Source organism: Curcuma longa, unplaced genomic scaffold (genome assembly GCF_044706935.1).
Source record: "Curcuma longa cultivar G26 ecotype Majalengka, Jawa Barat unplaced genomic scaffold, ITB_CL_G26_1.1 utg509_np1212_2302976_RagTag, whole genome shotgun sequence".
Lineage (NCBI taxonomy): Eukaryota > Viridiplantae > Streptophyta > Magnoliopsida > Zingiberales > Zingiberaceae > Curcuma > Curcuma longa.
In genome coordinates, this window is record NW_027435603.1 from 598,785 (window position 1) to 614,032 (window position 15,248).

The 15,248-nt window shown below is 38.0% G+C and overlaps 2 protein-coding genes across 3 annotated transcripts; one reads left to right on the top strand and one right to left on the bottom strand.

Moving 5' to 3' along the window:
- Nucleotides 1–1,330: 1,330 nt before the first annotated feature.
- On the top strand, nucleotides 1,331–4,187 carry LOC141820562 (aquaporin SIP1-2-like). Its single transcript, XM_074707892.1, has 3 exons — nucleotides 1,331–1,724; nucleotides 1,802–2,074; nucleotides 3,689–4,187. The coding sequence occupies exons 1-3, from the start codon at nucleotides 1,431–1,433 to the stop codon at nucleotides 3,839–3,841; spliced, it is 720 nt and encodes a 239-aa protein (XP_074563993.1). The 5' UTR covers nucleotides 1,331–1,430; the 3' UTR covers nucleotides 3,842–4,187.
- A 7,406-nt stretch (nucleotides 4,188–11,593) lies between these two features.
- LOC141820565 (histidine-containing phosphotransfer protein 1-like) lies at nucleotides 11,594–13,133 on the bottom strand. Of its 2 annotated transcripts, none has more exons than XM_074707896.1 (6): nucleotides 12,853–13,133; nucleotides 12,639–12,769; nucleotides 12,466–12,534; nucleotides 12,142–12,213; nucleotides 12,012–12,061; nucleotides 11,594–11,875 (listed from the first exon to the last, which is right to left on the bottom strand). In XM_074707896.1, exons 1-6 carry the CDS (start codon nucleotides 12,910–12,912, stop codon nucleotides 11,811–11,813), a joined length of 447 nt encoding a protein of 148 aa, XP_074563997.1. In that variant the 5' UTR covers nucleotides 12,913–13,133; the 3' UTR covers nucleotides 11,594–11,810. The 2 variants fall into 2 exon arrangements, with proteins under 2 accessions (XP_074563997.1, XP_074563996.1); XM_074707895.1 differs by having other exon boundaries at nucleotides 11,989–12,061.
- Nucleotides 13,134–15,248: the final 2,115 nt, after the last annotated feature.

Genomic DNA, 15,248 nt, shown 5'->3' on the forward strand with positions numbered 1-15,248 from the left:
CTCCGTGAACATTCGATATGGTACCCTAATCATTCTATTAGTCTTGTAGTTAAATCATTTATCTTTCAAAACTTTGACTAAAGTATTGCTTAGTGTGAGTTCTCTTCTACAAGTGATCCCTGCTACAGCAAAAGATGGAACTCATCCCATCATAATTCATGATCATATGAGGAAGTAAATTGGAAAGTTATAATTGACCACTAAGGGTATTGCATTGGCTTCGTTGAGATTGATCTTTGCTCACTATAGTAAGTCTGTTCTACAGTAACTAATTCAATCATGTCTTAAAGACTTCTACAAGTGATCTCATGCTCAAGTAAGATGCATATGACACAGATGACATAGTGTCCTACACTCAAAAAGTTTAATTAAATTAAAATGTTATACTTATATACACTAATACACATGAAATCTATAATACCTATATTAAACAATTAGTAACTATACTTTATAAAAAGTGTGTATATATATATATATATATGGGAAAATTTGATGAAGAATTCAATATCAAATTCTAGAAGTGGAATGACAATTTTTTAAATTGGATGGAGAATTCTGATATCAAATTTGAATGGAGGTAGATATAGAGATATTTTTTTAGATTCAATTAAATAATGAGGTAAGAGGATTTTTAAATTTAGATATGAAGATGGATTCAGTAAAAGTATCCATATCCGATCCAAATATTCGATTATATATATATATATATGGTGTTGTTTTTTGAAATCCAGTGATATTGGTTGGTACTTAAAATTAATTATCAAATGAAAAATAAATGATTACATGAAATAAAGAAAATTATTGATATATAAGATATTTAATTCTTTAATGAGTGCGAGGATGAAATGGATATCTGATCCTTTAGTTATGAATAAAAAATGGAAGTTGAATACTCGATAGGATAATGATAAAAATGAATATAATAAATGAGGATAAGAATGATAGATATGGAATCTGATTTAAATTTGATTTATTATTATCCCTAATTAAGAGTTGTTAGATTTTTCTAATAATAATTTATTCATAAACAATTTATACATATCATACTTAATGAACAACACATACAAGCAATCATTTATTTACATAAAAGTCTTCGTATTTATGAACCTAATTATTTCCACTTTGAATTCCTCACATTCGATTAACGCCTTTCCTGTTTTGATCGGACGGATAGTACAGGTTTGGTGATGCGTTTCATTCCGCTAGATCGTTTTCGTCCGTTGGATCAGTAGCCACCATTAGCAAGGCCGGGATTCGGTAGGCAGATGGGTTACAAAAGGATATTCGCAGGGCCACTAGCCAGGCCCTAATTCACTCCTTGCGTCTTCTTCTTCTTCCCCTCCCCTGTGAAGTGCTGGATTTGAAGCAGAGGAGAAGGATCGATCCACGGCTTCTTGTGTAGGGTTTCGACCTCAGACGGAGCGAAGGCGATGGGTGCGGTAAAGGCCGCCGTCGGGGACGCCCTTATCACGTTCGTTTGGATGTTCTGCATCTCCAGCCTGGGTTTCGCCACCTTCATCATCACGGCAGCTCTCGAGATCCAAGGCACCTATTTCCCCCTCCTCGTCACCGCCTCCCTCATCTTCGTCATTGTTTTCGCCTTCAACGTCATCGCCGACGCCATGGGCGGCGCCAGCTTTAACCCCACCGGCAACGCCGCCTTCTACGCTGCGGGATTCGGAGAAGACACCCTCATCTCCATGGCCCTCCGCTTCCCTGCCCAGGTAGCGATCGAACTCTATTTCCCTCTCGTTATCGCTGATGGATCGAATGACTTGATGAATTTTGTGGTTCCTCGCAGGCGGCCGGCGCGGTCGGTGGGCTCTTAGCCCTCTATGAGGTAATGCCGCCGGATTACAAGCACTTATTGGTCGGGCCTTCGTTGAAGGTAGATTTGCACACGGGGGCCATAGCCGAGGGTGCCCTTACATTCGTCATCACCGTGGCCGTGCTTTGGATCATCTTCAAGGGGCCTCCGAGTCCGTTAGTCAAGGCATTGATGATCACCATCTGCACCCTTGGGGTCATTACTGCTGGCGGTAGCTACACTGGACCGTCCATGAATCCTGCAAATGTAAGTACTACTTTCTTCTCTGTGTTATCTTTCTTCTTATGCCACAACCTGTATATACTTTTCTCACTGAATCTCTGTTAAATCTATGTTAACTGATTTTTCTTTCTACTATTTTGTTAATAAGTTACATAGATTAGGACATTGAATCCAGAGGGATATGTGATGGAATATCTTGTACATTTTAACAAAGCAATCATAAGGATATTATTTAGACAGAAGGTGAGGGAGGGCATCTTCTTTCAAGTGGCTTCCCTCATAAAGTGTGGCCTTTGCAGCACTTGGAAAAGTAGAATCTTTAGGCTTTTTATGAATGTGCAACTTAGCTTCTTATGCTTTTAGAAAACTTACATAGTAGGTTATCAATTTGCTGTTGTGCTTCTTAGTACTCAAAAAGTTCTTTTGATTTTTTACCCAACTATTTCTCCGACTATTATTCTTGTCCTTCAAAAATATTGTTAAAATGAGGGGGAAATCATATGATTCTGTGGACAGCAAATTTAAGACCAAGTAGTTTCACAATTGCACAATCATCAAAGGTCATACTGTTTATGTTAACATAAAGCTCAATTAGGTACTTGAAGGAGTTTCAGTGACATGTACTTTTGACTTTATGGTTGTTTTCTCAAAGTATTGGGTTCATTATTTTTTTTTTTTGTTTTTAGTTTACTGCTTCCAGAAAATATAATTTAAAATTTATTTACTTTTTGACACCGTGTTTTTTTTTTTTTTTTGCACTGAAGATGTTTGATGTTTCCCCAAAAAGGAAATGTTGAAAAATGTTAAAAGATGAAAAATCAGAAAATGAAAACAAAAGCAGTAGGCTATTTCCTTATTCAAACAATGAACATCTCAGCTTCAGTGGGTTAGGATTGAGTTTAAATTGGAACCCAGTAATCTATCTCAAATCAATATAATAATTTATTTTTCTAATTAATTTTATATCGAGAAAAATAATCTTAGTTATGTATCTGAATTCCTAGTTGGAGTAAGATTGGTTTGTGAATCATCAATTTCATTTAAAATTCTATGATCTAGATATATTCTAATGTAATTGATCAAGTGACAACATACTCATCCTTCCAAATAGCACTACTATTTTGATAATTTGTTTGTAAGCTCAATGAGTACTGAGGCATCATCATCACACCTTCAGGCTACCTCTACCATTCTTCCACTATACGTGCATTATTTATTGACTCCTCTGATTCCATGTTAGTGTCTAGATGTAGTTAAATTACTGATTGGTCATAAAAAAAACATTGATGTTGGAGTTATGTCCTCCCAGACCATAAGACGATGTTAAACATATACGTATAGAACTTTCAACACTTGTAGAATCTGAGTTTCAGGGCTGTTATTTTACTCATGTATAACAATTAAGGGATGCTAGATTTAAAACCACCAAAGATGCTAAAGCAGTCAATAATTCTCAATAACACAACTGTTTTTGCAAGGATTTCATTATAATATCTTGATATTTTACTCATTGAAGTAAAATGATTGTTGGATCATATGATTAGCCGTCATGCTAGTTTACTAGCAGACGCTGCTATATCATATAATTAGATCGGATATTGCCTAATCATATACTGATGAGGTTCTTCTGATTTACAGGCATATGGCTGGGCTTATCTCAACAATCGTCACAATAAGTGGGAGCAATTCTATGTCTACTGGATCTGCCCTTTCATTGGTGCTATTTCTGCAGGTTGGTTATTCAGAGTCGTCTTTCCCCCTCGCCCACCAGTAAAGGCTAAAAAGGCATGACGAGGTCAAGTTATTTTGGATTGATTTAGATTGGAATAACTTTGTTAAAATGATAAGTTGGTCAGTGATTCGGCCAATGTTTGGACAGGTAGAATGAGATAAGGATGGAGGTGAATAGATTGGCCAAACTGTATTGAACATTTATTGATTTCAATACCATTATGCCTTTCTTGAAAGATTTTGAGAATTAATTCTCAAAACCTTTTCAAAATATGGTCAATAATTGGATGATTTTTTAATTAAATTTGGAACCTATTCTTTGATAAGTCATTTGTAACCTCTTAGTTATGTGTTACACATTTGATGGAAATGTGTAAATAAAGAGATGTGGTATTTGATTTGTTAAGACGTAGAAGATCCAAATTATATTTTTCATTTCTTTTAAAAAATCAAATATATCAATGGCGGGAGATATTTCTCGATTGATATTGTATATAATTTATAAATATTCTGATATTGTATGTCTCAATTATGTTTGCACATAATTCATAAATATTCTAATGTTGTATATCTCGATTAATGTTGTATATAATATATAAATTATTCTAACATTGGTATATAACCAGTCTTTTAGTCTATGCCTTGATATATTTTAATTATATTTTATCTAAAAATGTTTACAAGAAAACGTATAATATTTAAAATTAAAGTTTTTTTTTTCAAAAAATAGAAATTCATTTGATTTGAAATATATATATATATATATATATATATATATAATTTGGAATATCAAATGTAGAGGCATCATCAATGATTATAGTAAATATCTTCTAATTAAAATTTTAATTTTTAAATTTTAAAAATAATATTGATGATGCTATCATTTGTTTAATGTTTAAATAATTAAAAATTAATTATTTAATCTATTAAAATTATTTATGCAAGTAATGGAATATTTTGTTATTGATTTTTATATTAATCTATAATTTCCAACAACTAATTTAATGTTTTTGATCAATATGATTTTTATAGTATGAGAGTATGAAGTATTCTAATCATGTAAAATAAAGACAATAATTTATAATTGACCATGTGTAATATACTAAATTTTATTTAAAATTATATTATATTATATTATATTATAATTATATATATATATATATATAAGGCTTATATGCTGCACGACGCCCTCTGCGCCATGCATCCGTGACACTGAGCTGGCATCGTGCGGAGCGTGCCGACGTGGCTGGGAGCGTGGTAGGCCGAAAACCCTAAATCTTATCCGTGTTTCATTACTTGTATATTAAAATTATTTATGCAAGTAATGAAATATGTTGTTATTGATTTTTATATTAATCTATAATTTCCAACAACTAATTTAATGTTTTTGATCAATATGATTTTTATAGTCTGAGTGTATGAAGTATACTAATCATGTAAAATAAAGACAATAATTTATAATTGGCCATGTGTAACATGGATCATTTCGATTCCATTAGAAATGATGATTCAAAATATCCCATATTATCGATTAAGCAGAGATTTAGTAACTAAAAAAAACGATTCTTTAGGGTCTTTTCTTTCTTTAAATGGAACAAATAAAGATAAAATCAAATCAATTTTTGAAATACGGAACGAATAGAGATAAAATCAGATCAATTCCCGAAATACCTTTTTGGATCTTCCTCAATGTTCCGACTATTCCGAAAAAAATCAAAGAATTTTTTAAGAATCCTACCAGATTAATTTTTTTTTTTTGTGATAGATATCAGAATTTCATCTAAATTCGAATGAGAGGTCCATCAGAAATTAAATTTTTTTAAAAAATAAAATGTTTCTTTTATCCTATATAAATGAATGAAAAATAAAAAAATAATTAATATATTTAAGTACCTATGATCTCAATTCATCCTATTTCATTTTTTTGAATAAAAATTTATTATATATATTTATCGCGCGGTGGACAACCGTGGGCGACGGGTTGAGTTGGCGTACCGCTCGCCGCCGCTCCCACTCCCGCGCCTCTCCGCCGCTCCCTCTCCTCTCTTCCCTCTCTGCTGCTCCCTCGCCTCCTCCGCCGCCGCGGCGACCCCTCGCCGCACGTACCTCGTTGCCATCGCCGCGACCTGGTTGTCGCCGCCCGTCCCACGTTGCCGCCGCCGTCGCTCTCTCGCTTTCGCCGCCCGTCCCTCACTGCCGCCACCCGTCCCTCGCCGCAACCCCTTCCCTCTTCCCACGCCACCGCCCCCACCCCTCGCGCCCCCGCCTGTCCTGCAGTGAGTTTTCTAGAAGGTTTCAATTGTATGCTTCAACTGGAAGTCAGGCAAGGTTTCAACTGTATGCTTCAATTGGATGAGTGATAGATAGATGGTGAAGGAAGAGCAAAATGGTAGACCTTCCTGGTTTCAAGTTGCGACACAAGTGTGCTCTAACCTACTGCCGCCGCTCGTCCCCAAACAAGCTGGTGTGCTCTAACCTATGTGATGCCTTGTGTATCTAATTGTGGGTTCTGCTTGAATCCTAGCTTAGAGTATGACAATTATTTCCTCGAGCTACAGCTAGTTATTCCTATGTGGTTTTTAAACATATTAGTATCATATACATCTATCTAGCAACTTTGCAATGATACACACCAAAAGTGAATCCCACCATATTGAGATGCCTGGACTTATGTACTCCTCAACAAGTTGATGACGACTTCAGTATAATAGCAACATGTATATTAGCTTAATGGTCTAGAGTTTAACATGAACACAATAACAAGAAAGACAACCAAGATGATGTTGTAATATCAAAATGAAGAATATAGATAGAAGAAAGATGCTAAACCTTCATTCATCCTAATGCATGTTATTAGAACTTACAACAATAAAGATAATTATTAACTTTAATTTTTCAATCAACCACTATAATTTAATAAAATGAAACTTTGATAGTACTAGCTATAGATGCTAAATTTTCTTTATATGTGTTATTATCGCTGTTATGATGATTATCTATATCTATAAAATTTAATAAAAATAATTAATCTGCAAATAAAATTATAATATAAATATAGAATTAATTGACACATACCCTTGTTGTAAAATTAGACAGTCGCGCTTGACTTCGATGCCCACATCTACATATATCCTAGACTTTGAGGTTGATTTCTTCTTTGATGATTTCAATCTCTTCATACATCCCTTTATTTTTGCTGAAGAATGATCAATAATACTAGGGTTTCATCCTTGAATTTCTTCCTTTGACTTCCATTGCCACATGTTCTACTAATGTTTATCTCTTGAATTTTGATGTAGATACAATCGAATTGTTCATCTAAGAAGTTTGCCCCCTCATTGGTTAAAGATGTATCATCAATTAATATTGAAGCTTTATAGGTAATCTCGAGTATCTTGACATCAAAACCTTTCAGGATCATCGATGAAATTTTGCTCCCTCAAAGAATATATTGCTCCAACCTTTGCTCCAACCCATTATGCAAACTCAAGACCTTAGCTAAAAAGCTGCAAAAGGGTCGGGCATTAAGATAAAAGATCTCGATTTTCATTTTCTTTGGATAAAAGAAATAATGAAAAACTCGGGAGTTGAGTGAGATTCAGTAGAAGCGAAGATGCTAATTACTTTGCAAAGTAGTCAATATGAATTAGGAGCTAAATATTGAAGAGGAATTTGAAAGTATTTAAAAACCTCGATAAAGAAATGGGTAACGAGAAACCTAAAACTACCTAACATCTGACTTCTAAAAAGGTCAAGAAATCATTGAGAGAATGTTGTGGTCGATCGAGAGCATTGGGAATCACTAACCTATGGTCGGCTGGAATTTTGAATTGCATCCTTATCTGGTCTAAGTCTCCTCTATTGAAATTTGACTCCATGGATTTGTACCATGGAGCAGAGGAACTCGTGGTCACCATCAAGAGCAAGCATAAAGAAAAAGAAATAGCAAGAAAACAAGTTCAGGACACAAAATAAAGGACTTACAGAGACTAGAAATCGCGAAGTCACAGAAAATGACGGGCAAAGCTCGAAGATGCAAAGAGAGACAAATGCGATGGTACTCCCTTATCGCTAGCCCTAATATACTCAATGCCAAAAAATGTTAGCCGTCAGATCAAAAAGATGAAATGGAGGGATATCATCCTACGTCATTTGATCTCACAACCAAACTGATAGAATCTCAATAGTTATATGGAACTATACATTTTGCACTACCCTAACATGTGTCAACCTCAGACTAGACAACATTTATGATTTAATAAGACAATTGATCCTAGGGATGATACCCCATCACATATATCACCCACATTAATGATGCATATCTCGCATATTATCGAGGTATTCGATGAAGAGGCAAAAAATTTGGTATCACATCATCCCTGGATCCGAGTCAGTAGTCAAACTATAGTCATCTCAGTCCAGTCAATAGGACTTAGGTCTCCTTTGACTAGATTTAAGATGAGGCTTATGATATGATAGAAAGGAGAACCTACAAGTGGTAGAGTCAAGTCAACAGTCAAGCATAGGTGGAAGGTCAAAGTTAAGCGTAGGTGGATGTCAAGGTGACCCTTCGACTCCTTCAACTTGGTCACTCGACCCCAGAAGGCTCAGGCCCCTTCAACTCTTTCAACTTGGTCACTCGACCCTAGAGGGCTCAACCATTCGACTCTAGAGGACTCGGGTCCTTTGACTCTGTCAGCTTGGTTACTCAATCCTAGAGGACTCAAGCCCCTCTGACTCCTTCGGCTCAGCTACCCGATTCTTGAGAGCTCAGGTCCTTTGACTCCTTCAGCTTGGTCACTCGACCCCAGAGGGCTCAAGCCCCTCCGACTCCTCCTTTGGCTTAGCTATCCGATTCTAGAAGACTCGGGTCATTTAGGTGATTTGACTCCTTCAGCTTGGTCACTCGACCCCAGAGGGCTCAAGCTCCTCTGAGTTCTCCTTCGGCTCAGCTACCCGACTCTTGAGGGCTCAGACCCTTTGATTCCTTCAGCTTGGTCAATGACTCCAGAGGACTCGGACTCTTCAACCTCATCTTCAATTCAATCATCCCAAAATGGACAACGACGACAAATATTCCTAAAGACACTTGGCATTGCAGGGATGGCAGAACGGTAATCCAAGTGTTAGACTTAGTTCCCTAGATACCATCCGTCAAACACATCCATCCGATGAATGGAGAGACGAATAACAACTGACTGATATAGTCCCCCATCGGCCCATACACGGAAACTGAAGGAGAACAGCGCGCTCGATGTGGAGACGCTCTTTTAGGCAACTATATAAACCCTGGAGGAGGCTCTTCCTCCCAGGTAACTCTACTACGTTTCTCCTTCTTCCTATTTTTCACTCTTCACACGAAAGACATCTCTAACTTGAGCATCGGAGTGACCACGCCGAGCCCCATCTCAGTGTCCAATCTAATCCTATGATTGAGTCTCTCAGAGGATCCTGGTGTTTTCTTCTCCAGCAAAGATTTCAGATAGTTCCCCCCTCCCCCCCCCCCCCCCCCCCCCCCCCTTCGCTAGACCATTAGAAGATCAGTCAATCTCGAAGACAGCTCGTTGGTGATTTACCAGATTACGATCTTAGACAAGAATAGTCTCCTTCTCTTCCATCTCCCACCTCATCCTCTCTCCTCCTCTCCTACATTGAACATGGTGCTCCCACCGCCTCCATCGCCTTTTCGATGACAACCCTCTCAATGTCCGTGACGCCACTATTGCTGCTTATGCTCAGAAAGGGTGAGAGCTTCATTAGTCAGTGATAAAGTTTGGATTTTGGATGATGTTTTTGTCAGATGTCTAGTGAAATGGCGCACAGAGACACTACCTGCTTGTGTTGCATTGCAGGACGAGAATTTTTGGAAAGGGAATTCATGGAGTTGGTACTGAACATGGCCTTGGTTTAGTTGCAAGAGTCGATGATGCTCTCATTGATATGCATGGGAAGTGGGAACTGTAGGGATTCAGAAGCCTCATTCCAAGCTTTTATCAGTATGTAGGAACAAATGTTGTTTCCTAGATCTCTCTTCTTATTGGTACGTAGCCTTGTTGATGTCGGTTGGTAAGAGGATTCTTTGGAGACATTCAAGAACACACACATGAATAATGTTTTGCCAAACTCCATCACTTATCAATCCCCTTAACAACGGTGGTTGAGTTGGAGTTTTTCAATGTTGGTTGTTCCTGTCTGAGATCGCGGTCAGGTAAGTTAATGGGAGGCAACTGTTGAGGTGGAGATATTTGAGATTCCGAAGAGGAAGAAGGTGCCTGGGACGTCTGCAACACTCAATCAAAGGTTAGAATGGACGTCGAGGTGGGATTCGGCAAAACTACTCCGATGCTCAAGTTAGCACAGGGACAAGAAAGGGGGTGAAAGTAATAGAACAGTAGGAGAAGTGGAATGTTTTGTGTGTGCATACCTGCGCTTGCGAGAGTAGACGATCTTTTGAAGGGCTGCAACAGTGCCTTTACGTTACCCATACCAACGCCCACGTCTTCTGGGAGAAACGACAACATTGCCCATGTCTTCCGGGAGAAAACGATTATGTTGCCCATGTCTTTGAGGATAAAACGACCACGTTATCTGTGTTCTCAGGTAAGCCACGTAGACAAATGTCCGACCCATGGGAGTCTGACGGCTTGAGATAAATGTCCGAGCAGAGGGAGTCTGGTGATCGGAGTCGGAGAGAGTCTGATGACCTGAGCCGAAGGAGTGCCGAGTCAGAGGGAGTCTGATGGACCGAGTTGAAGGGAGTTTGACAACCAAAATCGGAGGGAGTTTGACAGACCGAGTCATAGGGAGTCTAACGGCTTGAGTTATAGGGAGTTTGTCAATCTGAGTCTAACCTCCACCTCTGTTTGACTTTTGACTCATTGACTTGATTGTGATTTGGCTCTGCCACATATAAGTTTTCCAATCCACCATATCACTGGTCAAAAGATGCATGGATATATTTTGAGGCACTACATGAACTCTGATAACTTTATTGCTAATTCTCTATTAATGGACATGGAACACAATGGTTGCAAATTTTGCAGAGAATGAAACTGACCTAGAAGCTATTGGACTAGTTAAGGAGATGCAAGATCATGGGGAATTTCCTAACTCAGTAACATATGCGAATGTGCTCCTAGATGAGGTCTTCCCTACTCATTAACCTTTTATCGGTTATTACTTGATGTTGTCTTACATAGACCACTTGTTAAGGACTACTCGTTATTCGCAAGACCCCTTGCCATTTGCCTCTTTGTAGGAGACTTTCAAAAATGTCTATTGCTCGCCACTTGCCACACCCTCGAGAAGAACATCAATCTCATTGCCTCAAGGAGCTGATTCTACTCAAATTGCATGGAACCACAATGAGGGAAGAAGTCGTCTTTTCCGTCACATTTTTTTGGCCTCTATCCCCTGCTTAACACAGCATTTACTTCCAAGAGGTAGCTAAAAGAATCTCCACTTCTTTTGAGTTTGTTTGCTTTGTACTGTCAGCAAAAATATTTTATTTCTGACAACTAACATACACATACAATAACAATTTTTCAGTATCTACACTCTGTACATAGTAATACATTAGCAAGTTAACATGATTGATCTTATTTTCATTTGCAAGATATTCATTTCTAGGTATGTTAATGCCAATTGTAATTTGTGCTAATGGCTGACTAATCCTAGCAAAGACAGTGGTAGATTTGCAAGCGTTTAAGCTTTGTAAGCATGGATATTTGGCTTAAATTCGAAGGTGCAAACATGAAAATCATTAATTTTGTTATTTATAACCTCCATTACGGGGGAGTAAAAACTCTATGGTACTGGTAATACATGGAACTAACACCAAAGCTGCCATTTGCTTGTTCAGTCATTTTTTACAGAATGGAAGGAGAATATCGGCTTCCTTTAAGTTTGCTAAAAGGGAAGATTCCCACTAGAGTGGCCAAAGGAAGCTTCAAAAAGAAAAACAAAGATTCAGCAGCAAGCAAGCAACATGGCACCTCTTCCTACCTCTCAGCAACATTTAGCATGTGCACTACTGTTTGACTACTACCACATGATGGGGATTGATCCACCTGCAGCCAGAATCTGCCTCTCCAGCTATCATCCAGATGCACAAAATGTGAACGAGATTTAATTGGATTCATCATATACTTGAAAGCAAGTAACAAAAATGATAGTAAATTTACTCAAAACACTTGTTTTTACCATACCCTGAACAGAGTTTCAAGCTTACTCTTTACCAGGTAGAACTCTTGCTTCACTTGTTGCAGGCATCTGAAACATCTGCGAAATTGGTATATGCTTGTTAGTGAAAGATACCAGAGAATTTTAGAGGATCTATCTCGAGAAATTGGAGAACTAACCCTGCTGTGTCTGTCTCTTCGCAGATGTCCCGGAAGGCAATGCAGACATTTTTAACTCTCTGAGCACCTATGCTGTTTGAGAAAATTCTGAAAGTTAACTTATGCTGATGAACTTTGAGCAAGATAGTAATCTCAAGAACATAGTTGTGGTCAAGCAGATTATACTGCATGCATCTTTTTATGGAGCATCATATCATTATGGAGTTAATCAACACAGATGTATAAAATCTCTAGTAAGATGCATCATAGGCAGGTTGTTTACTGGTTTTCGACTAAACAAGTCCGGAAAGAATCAACTTGAATGGTGGTGGTGTGAATAACAACCTAGAGCTGCTGCCTTTCAGTTGGTGAACATGGGCATCCACTTTTTTGAAATCCACAACCTGCTGATCTCTTTAGAGTTTGGAACCAAAGAAAGAAAGGATGAAAAATTATATTGCAAAATATATCATGTCAAGTGCAACGCAGCTAGAGGAATTTTAGATCATATGGCTTACAAAGTCCTGCTTAGTTCATTCAAAAGCTTCTCAGAATCGTCAAAGAAGAGAGTCGCGACTTCGAGAACAAACTCAGGGTTGCTCTCATCCTGCAGCTGCTGCAGTTGTGTGAACTGGTTGTCCAGAAACCCCTTCTCCATCGCCAGACAAATTCAGAGACAAATCACACAAAGGTGGAAGGACAAGGAGAGAAAGTGTAACAAAATCTCTGTACCTCATGGAAGAGAGCTGATATGTAGTCAATATACCCTCTTTGCAAGTTGCCCAACTCCATGCTGCCTCCTCTAGTCTTCGACAAGGAGAATTATGTGGAAGAAATTGCAGAAGGCTCCGAAAGTTCCTGAGGTGTTTTATTGCTCTTTGCAAGCCTCTCACCTTTGAATCACTGCTTTAAAAGCTAGCCATAAATTTTCATGTCTTCCTGCAACAAATCTGCCTTCTTTTTCTCCCTGCTTCAGTCTTCTGACTCCTCTCTTTTTACTACCATCTATCACCTCTTTCTCTGTGAGATAATGGTTGGGTAATACTGGAAGAGTCTTTCTCATCCTAACCAGACAAGAAACTTGTTTGTCACATATGATTGGCTCATTGCTGCAGGATAAGCCAATTCTATAGCTTCATGCTCACCAAAGAGTCAATGAGAAGGATGGTGTTTGTATTGGTCCCTCTGTGCCCTCCCTCAATAAGTTAACACGAGTTCCTGTCCCTATCTGGTCCTATCTCTAACCCTCCCTGATGAATGATGATGCATAATGGACTAATTAATATTTTCTATCTTTGTCTTGGCCCAGCTGCTGGCTAAATAGCACTGTCATGGTGCATTAACCTTTTTTTTTCTTGTGACATTTTCAACTTGAGCAGGTCCCATTTGGGCATGGGTAGTGTGGGTTTGAATTTCAACCATGAATTTTCAGTTGTTTTTTGAACTGCCTACCTACAACTTTTAGAATTAAAAGGAGTTAAAGTTTGAACTATGGATACTTAAGTAAATCATTTAACACTTTGCCACTGTGCCATTGCCTAGGGTGCACACTTGCAACTTACTTTTACGATATTGTAAGTTAAGTTTGAGTTTGGTTGTGTTAAGTTGGAGCCGTAAGTTGTCCACGAGGCTTGATCACTTGACGATGCCCTAGCCTTGTCGTCGGTGGCAACAACTTTGAAGATGATCGATGCCATCAAGAACATCATCATGGAGTTGAAAGTAGTACTTTTGACTCATGTTGATCAAAATTTGTATCATCATGCCACAATTACTATTGCCTCATCAGGCTCCTAAAGATAAACAAAGCAGGAACGATTTAACAGGAATCATGCCACTTAACCTAATCAACTTTCCTTAATTAACAGAATGGCCTAATCAAATAAATATTTCGATAATCTGATGCATATTCAACTAAATGTAGTCAAGAACTGAATTCAACTAACATTTGAAATGGCAACATTCCTAACAAGAAATTAAACGAGACTATCTGAAATTTAATTCAGTTCACCCCATCAACAGTTGAATCATTTGCCAAACCAACAGTAACTCTGTCCAGCAACAGAGAAACAATTAAAATTTAGTTATCATATTTCTTTCAACTTTCTTCCACTCTCTTCATCCGCCCTCTCTTTCTCTTCCATCCGCTGGACGATTCACCCTTCCTCGCTACCGAACTGGGCACACAACCAACTCTAGCTAACAAGGCATCCGTCAGGGCTGTCTTGGACGACAAAGTGGCAACAAGCAAATCAAGAACCTGAAACAAGAACAACAAGAGCAGCATGAAGTCTCATCCTTATGAAGCATTTAGCTTATAGCAACAAGACTAGCTAACCTCCTCTTCAGCTATGCCCAACTCTGCCATCTTGACAGGTTCAGAGATTTCCTTGCCCAGTGAGATGACTGCCGTGAGGGACAACGGCGTGACAACGAGCTCGTCGCTGACCAAGTACATCAACTTCTTGCAGTAGCTCCCATCTGCAGAATCTGACCATCTCGGATGCCGTTTGGGGTCTATAAGCTTTGCCTGTTTGGCATTATAGTGATGTGAATGGCAGTAGAACCACCTTGCACTTAGTTTGCAGCGAAGGGGGCATGCATAGTAGACATCCTGCTGCTCTTCCTCCATTCCAATGACTTGATACTTGCAGTTGAAATACGGTGCGAGCTTGGGATTAAGCAGCCTCATATTTTGGAGGGTTAATGGTAATTTGAGAAGAGACGAGCCTAAGCCCAAGCCCAAGCCCAAGCCCAAAAAAGGAATGCTAAAATATTTTAATAAAAAGACAAATTTGCCCTCTTTCATTAAATCACATTTTAAGATAATTATTATGTTGTTATTTTTTAAAAATTTTTAAAATAAAGGCTTCATCATTTGACAAATTGTTTGATGAGCACCCCCTTTTCCAATTAACATCAAATAAACACTCCATTTAAAGCTAACAGACGGTATAGCAACTATTTATTAATTTTTCCATATTGAATATATTCATATAGTATTCTAAGTATAGTAGAGTTCTCTTTATTTATTTTATAATTTAAAATATTATTTTAATTAGATTATCACATCCAATTAAATAAATTAATATAAAATAATGATATTATTGTAATAATTAGCAATCAGT

What these genes read in the sequence shown, in the direction of transcription:
- LOC141820562 (XM_074707892.1), top strand. Translation starts at nt 1,431, where the DNA reads ATGGGTGCGGTAAAGGCCGCCGTCGGGGACGCCCTTATCACGTTCGTT. An exon ending in CCCTCCGCTTCCCTGCCCAG is followed by an intron (nt 1,725 to 1,801) that starts GTAGCGATCGAA and finishes GGTTCCTCGCAG; the next exon opens with GCGGCCGGCGCGGTCGGTGG. An exon ending in CGTCCATGAATCCTGCAAAT is followed by an intron (nt 2,075 to 3,688) that starts GTAAGTACTACT and finishes TCTGATTTACAG; the next exon opens with GCATATGGCTGGGCTTATCT.
- LOC141820565 (XM_074707895.1), bottom strand. Translation starts at nt 12,912, where the DNA reads ATGGAGTTGGGCAACTTGCAAAGAGGGTATATTGACTACATATCAGCT. An exon ending in CTGAAAGGCAGCAGCTCTAG is followed by an intron (nt 12,214 to 12,465) that starts GTTGTTATTCAC and finishes TTTCTCAAACAG; the next exon opens with CATAGGTGCTCAGAGAGTTA. An exon ending in GAAGAGACAGACACAGCAGG is followed by an intron (nt 12,062 to 12,141) that starts GTTAGTTCTCCA and finishes CCAATTTCGCAG; the next exon opens with ATGTTTCAGATGCCTGCAAC.